Source organism: Patiria miniata, unplaced genomic scaffold (assembly GCF_015706575.1).
Source record: "Patiria miniata isolate m_02_andy unplaced genomic scaffold, ASM1570657v1 HiC_scaffold_2, whole genome shotgun sequence".
NCBI lineage: Eukaryota > Metazoa > Echinodermata > Asteroidea > Valvatida > Asterinidae > Patiria > Patiria miniata.
Window position 1 is genome coordinate 10894989 of NW_024037058.1, and position 14011 is coordinate 10908999.

Consider the following 14011-nt stretch of genomic DNA (forward strand, 5'->3'; position numbering starts at 1 on the left):
TCCCAGCGAGATAACACTTGTGGGTAAATGAAATACCACCTGTTGGCCACACTGCTTTCTGCAACTATACTTTCTGGTGATTGTGGTTTATGCTAGCATAGCAGTAAAAGATCCTTCTCGGCCATTTATTCACCGATATTCACATTTCAACATATAAAACAAGTCAACACTTCAGGTACATCATTATGATAAAACTTTTGTCGGCCGACAGATTTAATTTAGCAACAACATATTATGCTTAAAATCTCTCAGGCAGAGTGACCTTCGCTCCTTTATGGAACCAATTATAGGATAGGTGCTCGTAAATATCTTAATTCCCCCAGGGCAAACTCTCCAAAATGGTGTGTCCCAACCCGAGTGGCCTATGGTTGGTCAGGTTGGTCTTAAGAGGAGTGTTCACGCCATGGGAACCTTGGGCATCAAGCAGAAAAGTAATGCTCAGGTCCCAAAAGTGAGAAATCCTGTGATTCTCATGGAACAAGCTGCATCTCAACACAAAATAATCGCAACCATGCTCATGTCAGCCACGACGATCCACGACGATTCCACAGCATAGACAGTCATGTGACTTCTTTAACAATTGCGGTTAAAGCGTGTTGATAACAATCAAATGCTCATTCAACTATTTTTGCCGCACGCTGATTGGCTTCACGACTGCGATTGATTCCCGCCTGTTGGGAACACATCGCAGAATGTGACATTTTGCTACCCTTGCGACTGTTGATTGTTTTTTTATAGTGCCAACTGATGCCGATTGTCTTAATATCATCGCAGTTACAGTCAGGTTGCAAAAAAATCGGCTTCTAGTTTGTTCCCAGCGGTTGTAGCTCAGGCACGACTTGTTCCTGAAAAATCAGTCGCCGACTGATCAGTGTCATCGCTAGGTCAACCTGAGGGCAGCTCAAACCATGTTGTAGCTACGTTCTTCGCAATTCAGCTTCTGAGCTGCGAGTAAGGATGAATAGCCGCCCAAATTATTGTTATTGTACATTTGAACACTAATCATTCTACGACTATAAGCGTGGGCAGATTTTTCCGTTCAATGTCTCATAGAAAACTATACAGTTTTAGTATTGTTTGAGGAAAAAGCTAAGTCAAAAGCTTTTTGGGAGACAAGTTTGAAAACAGGCCACTTTTAAGGGTTGATTTATTCCGTCACCTTGTCCAGGTTTCCATAGCTCCCGCAGACTCGGAGCTCGTTGGCCAGAATGGACAGAAACAACGGCCGGTCACTCAGCTTGGAAGCGACCACCTTCTCCATCTGGGCCTGGTCCAGGCACTTGCAGTGGACGGCCAGGTTGTTGGCCACCATGGTGGTCTTCTGGCCTTTGTCCCTGAAGAGCGGGACCGGCAGGACCTGCGTGTCCCCCCGCTGGGAGAGGGTCTTGTAGGTCAGGTCGGAGCGGACGGTGCTCAGGACGATTTGGCACTGCGGGGGTAGCGCAGCGGGCAGCCAGGACATCTCTTTCACCTGAAGCAGAAATGAAACTTGGTGGGTTTATGTTTTTGCTTAACTCTTCTTTAATACAAAGTTTCAGTGTCAAATGGTGTTTTTTTATTTTTGGATTCAATGTTGAATTGATTTTTCTTCTTGGCTATCTTGGAGAGAAAAAAAAATGTAATTTACATATTTAAAAAAGGACTTCTCAAAAATCACTATCATTATCTAATGTTATGGGGAATCTTTATAGTTTAACAATATTTAAATGTCTGCTTATTTATAAGAGAGACTGTTCCTGACGGAACACATATAAACCTACAAGTATATCTATTATGGGTTGTATGTGTGTTCCAATTATCTAGAGGAAAAAGTCAGTTCCATTTTTTGTTGTGCATCTAAATTGGGGTACTACAAAAACAAATTCAACAAAAATTTTACTACAATACAGTTTTCTGGTCTAAATTAATCTCAGAATTTGCAAAACTTTGGCACACCGTTTGTGCACACACTTAGCTTTCTACACTAGCGCCCTCAACAGCCACTGCGCAAAGCTATTTAATGAACCCCCTCATTAGAAGCCAATACCTGGTGCATGTTCTGCCCAAGGGTACCGCTCAGTTCATCGATGCCGTCCAGTACTAGCACGCAAGGACCCATGGCCACTGCTGCCACAAACGCCTCGCAGATATGATGGAAGTTAGACATGTCCTCTGTATCACCCGATGTCTCATTCTGGTTCCCTGGATATAACAGAAGAAATATCACCTTCAATACAATCCGTCTAATAATCAGCCTGTTTCAAACAAGGTTATAGGGCCATGCCGAATACAGTGAAGACTAATGTTGTGCATCAAGTCGGGTTGACCAGGCTAAACCGACCCGAAACATTACAGATATGAACCAAATCTAAATTGAAACCACCAAATTCCAAATTGACGAGCGATCCGAACTCCCCTTGTCCGACCCCACTTGACAAAATTCAAGCAAATAAAAGCCTGAATATCTGGCTTGGGCAACTGTGTACGCATATTGTTTTGCGCCTGAATTTACCCACGTTGCGTGAAAATCGTCGTCTTGTCTCAGTAAAAAAATTGTAGTGCGGTACGGTGAAGACTCATAACTTTATCTAAGTTACAGTCTGTACGTGATAGACCACAATCCACATGCACAGTCTCGCGGTGCGTTGACCTTGGTCGTACTGTCTATTGTACTGCGTGAAATTCCGTACTGTTTCATTTATTCCCGTTTCTTTCAAGTTTTTCACAAGATGGCTTAACCGACCTGACCCGACCCAAAAATCCCAAACGCGAAACCGCAATCGACCCGACCTGACTGAAATTATGCAAAAACCTCCCACTCCTTCGGCCGCAAAAAAATATAGAAAAATCATGCAGAAAAAAAGTAGCACATGCCTGCTAACCCCCCGCTTACATGTACCTTAACAGCTTAACCCCTCCCCCATGAGCCAAAGCTCGATCCGCCCAGGTCTCCCCTAAGGCCAAAAAAATAATAGTTCTGCTTCCGGTTTCCCTACCTACCCTATTCTGAGAGCCCCTACCCTAATTTTTTTATGGGAAAAATGAGGAAAAAACACCCAAAACCATCAATTTTTACCTTTTACCCAGACGCCTCCATATGATCGTACACAAAAAAAATTCTCTACCTACCTACCCTATTTTCGAATGCCATGTATTCGGAAGCAGAACTATTTTTTTGGGGGGGGGTTAACTCTATCACTTGAACCGTTGAGTCCAGAGACCATACCCACCAACGAATTCCCCTCGCAGCTCGTAGGTGACACGACGCAGGAAGCTGGTGATGTCTGTGCTGAGGGCGCTGCTGCCAACAAAGTGCGAGATGACCCTGAGCCCCGGGTAGCTCTTCTTCAAATGCTTCACCCAGTTAGCGACGATGGCCGTCTTGCCGCAACCTCTTTCTCCGACCAGTGTAAGAATAGATGGCTCTGCCTGTTTGATCAGCTCCCTGAGAAAAAAAAACGAGTGCTTAGAAGTTACTGTACCCTTAACCTTCAACACCTTGGATTTTTCTTCTCCTAACGAATTTCTGATATCTTTATTTAAATGAACACAAAGTAATTTTTGTTTTTCTCCATTTTAGACAATTTCAACCCTCTGAAACTATGCTTTTATTGTGTGGAACTAGTCAAGATAACCAAGTCTCCGCTGGGCAGGTCATGTGACCCATATGGAACCACACCGACTCCCCCGCTCCAAACTTTATGGAGCCCTAGAAGAGAGACTTGGTAGACTTCCAAATTTCCACCAGGTCATGGCCAAGGTTGGCTAGCAATCGATCTGGCTGGAGGTCGATGCTGCATGACGGGACGAGACATGACCACCAACGAACTGACAACAATATGAGAAGAGGAAGAGGTCTATGATGGACCTGTCTAACTGTGACACTGTCACTCGCGACAGATGTCTGCCAACTATACGCTTTTGGGCCCATAACACAAACAAAGATATCCCTTTATTAGTGTCGGCTGCAAATAATTAACAATTTGTTACGTAATTATTCCATAACTAAAATGAGAATGGATTTTTTCGTTCGAAGTCTCGTTCAAAAGTTTATACTGCTTGAAAATTTGTATTGCTTGAAAAATAAACGCTAACAATTAAACCAATTTCAGGTGGAACTTGAAAGTAGCACTGAAAAAGCAACTTTAAATACTCAAAAGGTGCGTAAAATACTTTAAATACTTAAAGCAACTTTAAATACTTATAAAGGGGCAATGAGCTGCATTTTCAAGGATTGCATATAAAAAAAAAAAAATACATTGCATGGCCCTTTAAGACATGGAACACTGACAATAACATGCATTAATTTCATTCAATATTCTGCTTCATATGCTTCTCAAATCAAATAATAAATTAAATCTCAAACAATATTTTGGTTTTTATCAGGGTGCCAGCAACTGAATGTCTGTTTGCATATTTATTGTGTGGTACATTGTCCTTCTTGTGATTCTATCAAGGTGCATCTCTGTCTCTGCTGCTGTCAGTGTTATAAGAGGGGCCTGTCAATAAACCTGAAAGGAACATTGAAAGAAAATTATGTCATGGCTATCTCCGCCACTGTCAGTGTTATGATGGGCCTGGCATACAAATTTGAACTTTGTTCTTTTCAGAGGCCCAACCTAAATTGTGGCTCCCAACGCCCCACGCATGGCTCGTAGCCGAACACGAAAGACTGGTTCACCGCGCCGTGTGGCACCATGATTAAGGAACCAAAAACGGAACACGCGTTGGGATTTTAATAATACATTCATGAGTGAATTCCTATTAGTTTTTTGTGCCAATAACTGGAAACAAAAATTAAAAAGGGGATCACACTGTACTTTAATAATATTTAAAGCTGATGTGCGGTCACTCCATAGAGCTATATTAAAATACTAGAGCGCTAACTCGATGTACAAAGTAATGCCTGATGGGCGCATCCATGTTTGTGCACAAACCTATGGAAACCTCAAACTTTTGTACGGCTTTTGTACGGCTATTTGCATATCTGCGTTTGTATTCCATACCAGTGCGTCATCGAAGCCGATACGCCCAAAACCGAAACCCACAATCAGCAAATGAGCGTGCCATTTTGCTCTACGCAAACAGCACAACATCTGAGCGTCCCATCGCTGCAGATGCTTTTCGCTGTGACGTTTTTTGAACCGTCATGACGCGCTTAAGCTGTTTGCGCATCTTCCACTTGCGCATTGCATTTAGAATACACTTTTAAAATTCTACAAACACGCACAGAACGGCTTCAAAGCGTCTCCGCACGCAAGAATGAAGAGTTAGCGCTCATAGTAATTTAATATAGCTCTATGGGTCACTCTTAACCCCTTAAGGATGGGGTGTAATGGGGGCATTCCTCCATACATGGACCAAGTGACCCGCATGACTGCACAGCCTTTGTGTGGTAGCAGGACTGCACAAAAGCAGCAGCTGTGGAACTACCCACTAGCCATGTGCCACGGCATACCACAGCTGGCAAATGCATTCCAGTGAGGATAAGCAGCCGCAGCTATAGCCACTCCTCGGCTTGAGGGGTTAAATAAGCATGCGTCGCGTATACACCCAGATGTCAACTGAGGGCAGCTGTCAATTTTCACTGCACTGATAGATGGGTACCGATCTTGGGTAAAAGAAATTTGCATGCAATAGTAAAGGGAACTAGGCCGTTTTCCGGACATTGGAACACGATCAATAAAATGCATCAAGCGTAGTTCTTACCTGATTGCTGCTTAGTTAACTTAACCCTAACCATCCAAAATCCTCCAAAATGCTTTTTGCAAATTGGAGGAATTTGCAGGACTGAGGTTACATGGCAAAAGTGCGTTGCTGATTTCGGAGGACGCGCTGTGTCAAGGTCTTGGGCCGGACCTTGTGTTGTTTATGCTCACCCTAGCATACATTTAGTCCTTGATTATACTTGAAATCCTCCGCACTGCTCCAGGATGTCACTGCCTCTGCCTCAGTCTATTGACAGTCATAGCCGGAGGACTTTGCAGGATTATGGCAGTGGTCACCTCTCCACGGACCATATTCAAGAAATAATGGAGGAATTTGCAGGATTGAGGCTATATACTATTTTTCCATGAGCCAATTGGAGGATTTTGCAGGACTGAGGCTACATCATAGCAAAAAGGCCTAGGGAGTTAGGGTTAATACAAATAGCCTAGGCTGAAATACAATACAGTTACAGGTTAGTTTCTGTCCATAAAATGATCACTGTTCTTTGTACCAATTCGTTTATTCATGCAGTGTCAGGCGATTGACCGAGAGGATAAGACTGCACTTGGTATATTGTTTTATTTAACCATATTTTGAAAATCATCATTGCAGTTTCCTTTGTTTCTCTGCAGCACCTCACAAACTCACAAATGGGTATCTTCACAAGTACCCATTTATAGTCCTGGGTGGAGAGAGGCAATCTTAGTATACTGTAACTATTGGACCACAGCACCCCATTAAGTCCAAGTACACATATTTATTTCTTGCTAGTACAGGTACAAGTAGCAGCACATTCTCATGACCATGACAAGTACGTATACAGAAAAAAATTGTACTCATGTGTACACGTGTACAAGTAATACAAAACTGATTTCAACAAACAAATTTGGAGACATTCGATCCTTACGTGGACTTCCGTCCTTTTCCTGCACCATTCACTTTATAATTTCCTTCTTGTTGCACCTTCTCATCTTCCGGTCGTGGTTCTTTGAGAGCCAGAAATGCGTGTGCATCCAGCTGGTCAAACAGCTTGCTGATGTGTGGCGTTTGGACGAATACGCGGCGCCGTGTTTCAGCGTAAGCCTCGTGGGCCGTCCACTCACGAAACTGTTCACCGTCTGCGATGAAGAAAAGTAGTACAGCTGAATATGCTTATATGTAGCTTGAGTGTTTCCAAGAAAGTCATTTTATGCATTTTAAAATGTTTTAAAAAAAAATTTTGTTTTTCTGAAAATTTCAACTTGTCTGCATAACTTACAAAATGTATAAAGGTAGAGTACATCATTTGTCAATTTGTTTTCGTTCGAAGCAACAAAAGTGCTCAAAATCTAAAGATGGGTGATTAACAATTAACCTGAAGAACGTTTAGCTCAGTGAATGCTGTAAATTCCGAGAAAACAATATTCTAGGATCTCGATTTCAATTTAAAATGTGCCGAGTCATGTTTTGAATTGCACCCAAAATCAGTGTCCGGGACACGTTCTCATTCAGCTGATTACAGCTACGAGATGTCACGCACTGAACCGACGAATTGTACAAACTGCGCGTGTATGTACACCAGTGTTGTAGTCGAGGCCTCCATGTCCGAGACCAAGACCGAAACCAGCTCTTTCGAGAGCGCTGGTGGTCACGTCTAGGAGAGTGTGTACCAGTGAAATACGTGGGCAACGTATAACTGTGCACGGGTACCGAATGGACCGATCCAGTAAGCTCCGCCCAGTGTGCACGTGGGCAAAATTAACACGTGCTCCTCTCCAATGCCACGCTGCATTTTCCTGCCGCGCGCATCATACGAGCGTGCACTCATGTCGGACTTTAGTGCACGCACGTTGGAACATAAATCACGGCTGTGATTGGTCAGAACACCATGGGGCAATGCTTACTGGATCGGTCCATTGACAAGCTGAATTGACTGGTCTTTATTCCAGCTTCAATCTCTTTCTTCAGCATGAGACTTACACTTAACACGTTCCAAGGCAGATAGGTCTGACACTGTAACTATTAGAACCACGGTGCCCCACGTGCTAACACATGCCCTTGAAGCTTACCTACGTCCGTCGTGACGTCGTGCAGTGGTGGAAACAGCTGGTTGATGATGGCGTTCCAATCCTGCAAAACTTTCTCCCCAAGCTCCTCTACCGTCCGGAAGAATCGCACCGGTAGGCCCTTGTTGACGAGTTTCCTCTTGAGATCCCGCACTCGCAGTTCTGTCTCTTCATTCTCACTGCTATATATCTGCAATTGTTCGAAAGGAACATGTAGGATCATTTGCTTTTTCCGCATAAATTTGTCCATTTTGAAGCAATAAAACTGCTCGACATTTGAAGAAGAGTGCAATTTAAAATTAACCTGTGGAAGTTTGAGCTCAGTGGAAACTGTACATTTTAAGAAAACAGAGGAACATTTGCTCACTTTTTGCGGGTGGATTCCATTGCTTAAGCATGAAAACACACTTTTTAAAAAAATAACTGTTTTCTTCTGAATGCTATCTGACGGAATAATTTCACAGAGTGTTTGGTACCAACCCTATCTTCACTTCTTTTCAAGACTTTTCTCATTACACCTGTCCGTTTCCGCATTTTCCCCAGTACAGGGTAGGGGAATTTTTTTGGCTATGACTGGAATGTTAACACTATGCTGCAGGACTACTGTTTCCCTCTACACTTGTATTTCATATTCCAAAAGGTCATCTTTGAAAATAAAAACAAAATGGTAACACAAAAGGAAACATAACACACACAAAACAAACAAATCTCCGTTTACTAACACAAAACAGGCAACACAAAACAGACAGAAATGACCTACACTGTACAGACCAACAAAACGAGGAATCATAAGGTAAAATCCAGACATATTCCACAATTCATATTATTATACAATTACTAATACAATGTAATAACAAAAAGCAGTACGCTAAAAAGTTAAGGTGTTGCCCTTCACCCTAGTTTTTGCAAATGTCCTGGATTTTTTTGAAATTTTTATTTCACTTTTTGTAAACTGGCTGGCAGTGCGGTCTTGCCACACTGTGCAGCAAAGCCTATAAACAGAGCAGCAAATGCAGAGAAGCAACTGTGGAGGGAGACGCAATTGTATTAAACTGTCTTGCCTATTAAAGAACACAGATGCCTACTCTGCAGTGCCAATTTACCAATGGTGAATGAGCAGCCCAATTAAGTGTTTTAATAATTTGGTCCTACAGTGAACAGTACCTGTAATTTGTTTTCTCTCTCAACTTGAGGCAGATCGGCAAACTTGTCTTCAATGTGCCTGACATCCCTGAAGTAGAACCTGCAATGCTGGCTGTCATTCAGATAGACAGCCTGAATGATCTCCAACTCCGTCACGCTACAGCACTGATAGGCTTCCTGCAGGATCCAGTTATGACCGTTGGCGGCTGCCACCAGGTAGTTCTTATCCAGCCAGGTCAGGTCCTTGCTGTTGATGTCGGCGTTGGGCTGGAGCGGCCGTGCATCGGTGGGCCGCCGGGAGCCGTAGCGCTCCCCGAGGAGACAGATGAAGAAAGGGCTGCAGGAGTTGATGTAGTCCAGGCAGAGGGAGATGACGTTACCGGACTGCGACTGCTCCTCGTTGATGCCCCAGCGTAGGTCCACGGGGCTGAAGTGGGTGCCCCGCTGGTGGCACAGGCTGTTCAGCTGGGGGAAGACCCGCTTGACCAGGTGGTCCCGCTCCTCGAAGAAGTCCACGAAGGTGGAGGAGATGAAGGGCCTGATGGGCTGGCGGAAGGAGATCTGGCGCCCAATGCTGCTGAGGCTGCGCTTGAGAGGCGAACTTGGTGGAGCCATATTTCTGCCGTAAAACCCGGTCACTCTTTAGTTGCTCATGACCAATCACACTGGATTCTACTGCGTTCTACACTGGACATATGCACACATATTACCTGGAGGTAAAGCAAAGCATGGTAAGTGTAAAACAGTCATAGAGCTATATTAAATTACTAGAGCGCTAACTCATGTACAAAGTGATGCCTGCTGGGCGCATCCATGTTTGTACACAAACCTATGGAGAACTAGAAATTTTGTACGTATTTTGTACGTCCATTTGCATATCTGCGTTTACATTCAATACCGGTGCATCTCCTGAGCATATAGGGCCTACGCCCAAAACCGAAATGCACGATCAGCAAATGAGCATATCATACTCTACGCAAACAGCGCGATTTGTGCGCGTCTCCACTGCAGCCTTGATTAACTGTGTTTTTTTTAACCACAACACGCGTAAGACTTTTGCGTAAGTTTGCGTACATGCACGTTACACTTGCGCGTTGCACTTAGAGTACACTTTCAAAATTCAAAGGACGGCTTCAAAGTGTCTCCGCGTGCAAGAATGAGGAGTTAGCGCTCTAGTAATTGAATATAGCTCTTTGAAAACAGCGTCTATCTACCAGATCCAGAGCTTTAAAATCCATATAGTTATTGTTTCATTTGATATTCGCTATGCAAGCTACTTACCAGGTTAGTAACCAGGAAAATATAATTCTGTATCTCTAGACATGTACTCATAAACTCTGTAATTTTCTGGAGAAATGTGTAGAAAGTTTGTCCATAAAGACTGCCAATTCGCCCTTTTCACGCTCCGCCATTGGGCATGCACAGCCTCGATCTGGCAACTTTACACAATAAAACTAGCCGGTTCAGTGATCTGAAACCCGACTCTGGAATCACTGAACCGGCTATATTTATTATGTAAAGTTGCCAGATCGAGGCTCTGCATGCTCATGGCGGAAGTGTGTGAAAAGTGAATTACTGCTGGATTTGAGCATAATTTCCATTTTTATTTACTGATTATTTACTGGGTAAAGTAGCTTCTAAAGAAATACTGAGTGAAAAACAGTCAAATTCATGAAACAACTAAATGCCAGAAATTTAGCATGCATTGTGGCTCTAAATATGGACAAAGTCCAGGACTTAGACACATGGGGCTATCAAAAAGCTTGCAAGAAAAACTCCAGCTTCCACTTTTTGTCCAAATAATTCCAAGCTCAAAGAATCCTTGATGACAGTCAAAATGTAGGGTTGAATACTGTTGTCTGTGTACACACGGTACATGCAGAAATAACCAGATCTGATTGCAGTAAAGCTGATGATTGCCCTTATAGATTACATGCTCAAAATTTAAAGACGGGTGCTTAACAATTAACCTGATAAAATTTTAGCTCTGTGAAAGCTGCACTGGTATATTCCAAGGATCAATCAAATCGAGGATCTCGATATCAATTCAAAAGTTGCCGAGTCATATTTTGTATTGCGCCTGAATTCAACATCAAAAATCTTATCTTCTTAATAGTAACATGATTTCGGTGCGCACTTTTCTGCTAACGCCATGGTAATCTGTGTGGGTTTGCTCATTAACAGCGCATCGTGGTGTGATCGCCATCATCTTTTACGAGTTGTATCATTTTCATTGTCGTTTGACCCCAACAATTTCCTCAAAATTTTGTATCTGCCCACAACATACCCGTTGGTTGTATAACTTTGAAAATATTACTTACCCTTATGCCTCAATATTTAGCTAAAACTAGGACTTTAGAGTCCTTCTGGTTAAATTCGTCTCTTGAGTCTACTCTTATTAAAAAGTCATTTGGGTAATCCTTACTTTTAGGACCCCTTTCCTATATAAAGTTAAAAGACTCACCAAAACAGCTGACTAAATGACACTCAAAAGTGACATTCTGGTATTTCTTGGCACATTTGAACAGTTGGCAATGACACCTCTTGAATATCAGCAGGTTTGATTTTGTAGAAAGAGGGCAGGGTTTTGATTTATGAGGGGACGATGACAAACAGAAAATAGATTTAAAAAGCAAGATGGCGAAGTGCACAAAAAGGTAGGAAAGTCACTTTTTCTTTGAAAGTGCTTTCAAAATTATAACTAAAATGAGTTTGTCTGAAGAAAAAAGAATTCTTTAGCCTGCAAAAGTCACTTTGGTACTGGACAGTCATCTGCAAAAGTCAGTTTTGAACAGAACTCGTACAAAATAGAGGTGTCCAAAAAGTAAGGATTACCGTAATTTGTGAATTTGTGATAGTATGATAGGTCACTCAAAGGAAAAAATAGTGATGGCCAGATATGGAAATCTGTGTCCAGCTCTGGTCAAGCTCGACTGGAGTCCCATATAGTTCTAGCTGGGTCCTAGGCTCCTAGCTCTATGGTTCTAGGGGTACCGTTTACCCTGTACACACAGGAAGCCCCGACAGTCCCCGGCCCCACGGAGCTGATCGAGACAGGAAATGAACACGCGACCACCTGTTCATGCAGTTTATGTTATGCCGAGTGTAGCGCGTCAGACAGCCCCCCACCAAAGCGTATAAGAGGACTGCGTGTCACTACCTCCATGCGTCACTGTACTGATCAACAACGTGGTGATCTCGTCTAGCTCTACAAAAACGGCTTGGCTCTCACGACCTACGTGTACCTACCTCTCAACTTGCAGCTATTAGTAATATCTGAAACTGTACTGAAAATTGTTGACGAGATTATGGAGTAGCCTACTCGACACCACACGCCGACCTTTATTTTGTTTACAATTTGCACGATCGACACAGGACCGCCAGTAGCGGGCGCTAGACTGTAGCCATGGAATTAAAACCATACAAAAACTCCCATTGATCAAGTGATCAATGATCTGGGTCAGTTCTAGTAGTTAGGTAGTCTATGTAATAGACGCTCGTCGAAAACACACGGCTCGCTCCGTAGAACGGGTGATACTCAGACTAGTAGTTAGGCAGATATCAGTCAAAATGACAGGGAATTTGGCATTTTGACGACCAAAGCATGAATTTAACACCTTTTATCAATATACAATGGCGCTTGTACTTTTTGCCAACCACGGCATGTCGTGCACCAGGAATTTGGGGGGGGGGGGGGCGCTCACAATTTTTTTTTTTCAATTTTGTATCAGAAGTTTGATTTTTTGTTTGCAGCAAAATGTTGCACAAAATAAAAAAAAAATTGTTTGGCTGCAAAAAAATGCAATAGACCGCTTGCAGACGCGATCGATAATTGACGCGCGAAGGTGCAAACGCCATGTTGTGGGACAAAATGTGCATGGATAGATAAACGCTTGTCCCACAACATGGCGTCGCGCGCCTTCGCGCGTCGATTATCGAACGCGTATGCAAGCGGTCTATTGAATGGGTTTTTTGGGGGGGGGGGCGGGGACGGGGGGGACAGACTATTTTGACGTTGGTGGCGCCATTTACATCCCTATTATATCATACTACTCGAAATTAGGCATATACATATCACCACGGTGGTGGCACTAAAAAAAAAAAGAACTCCCCCACCACTGGCAACCTCTTGCCCCCTCCCCCCCCCTGCCACCCCCCACCCTTGCGCTTCCGAACCACGGGTTAGCAAGCTATGCATTTATATGGAAGGCGATAGTTGCAAAAACTTATTGAATAAAAAATGGCTATTTCAGTTTCCAAATATGGCATTGGATTGTTGAAAATACAAAATAACCATCAAACTGTGCCAAACTCAAGTTTGACTCAATACAAATCTCTGTCAGGCTAATAAGTATTTTTAATAACGGCCTGAGATTTCAGCCTTCTGGAGTGAAGGCCTTTTGCTAGGGCTGAAACATCAGGCTGCTCTAATTGTGTTCAGTGGTGCACCCAGGATTTGGCTGGGGGGGGGGGGAGGGCTCAAAAAAAAATTCAGCAAGAAGAAAAAAATTGTGTTTTTTTTCGGGGGGGCGAACTATTTTGACATACTACTCGAAAATAGGCCACATGCATATCAGCAAGGGTCAAATCGTGGTATGGGACTAGAAGGGGAAATTTTTTTAAAATAGGTGAGGGGGAGCATTGCCCCTAGCCTCCGCGTTAATTCCGCCTCCCCTGGATATTTTCCACCGGTTTCGACTTCAGGTCGCATTGTCATTTAAATTGTTTACATCCCGTCAAATTGATCAGAATAACAAGCTACGGTCACTCCTCATTGCAATTGCCCGTTCGCATTACCTCACCAGTATTATCTTATTCCCATTCCTAACAAAGTAGACCCTCAACCAGTTTTTATCAAATAAATATTTTAAAAACGCCAGAAATTGCACTTTTTTAATTTGCTTATTGCCCACATTCATGTATGTACATGTAACTACAGGGTGAGTAAAAAAAAACCGAAACCCAAATGCCCGGACCATTGTTTTAGTGAAGTTCTAAATGTAGCACTTTCAAAATCTAGGATGTCAGAGCTCAATTTATAAGCTTTCTTTTAGTAGAAGAATCATTCAAATCACTCATGTACTTTTCAAGTTACGGACTTTTAAACACAACCACCGTTTTAAAGTTCTGTCCAC

General features: G+C 43.0%; 1 protein-coding gene across 4 annotated transcripts in view; it reads right to left on the bottom strand.

Moving 5' to 3' along the window:
- Nucleotides 1-12254, bottom strand: part of LOC119726487 (tetratricopeptide repeat protein 41-like) — a 48043-nt gene extending 35789 nt beyond the window's left edge. For 3 of the 4 annotated variants that reach the window (XR_005270830.1, XM_038198198.1, XM_038198196.1), the window contains exons 1-7: nt 12126-12254; nt 8898-9586; nt 7737-7923; nt 6596-6806; nt 3210-3424; nt 2027-2181; nt 1160-1471 (exon numbers count right to left, since the gene is read on the bottom strand). Coding sequence is in view for 3 of the 4 variants with exons in the window: in XM_038198198.1 (XP_038054126.1) it covers nt 1160-1471; nt 2027-2181; nt 3210-3424; nt 6596-6806; nt 7737-7923; nt 8898-9491 (1674 nt within the window). In the remaining variant the exon portion in view is untranslated. Of the gene's footprint in view, nt 1-1159; nt 1472-2026; nt 2182-3209; nt 3425-6595; nt 6807-7736; nt 7924-8897; nt 9587-11197; nt 11284-12125 lie in introns of those variants that run through there. The other variant, XM_038198197.1, reaches the window with a different exon arrangement.
- Between the last annotated feature and the right edge of the window lie 1757 nt (nt 12255-14011).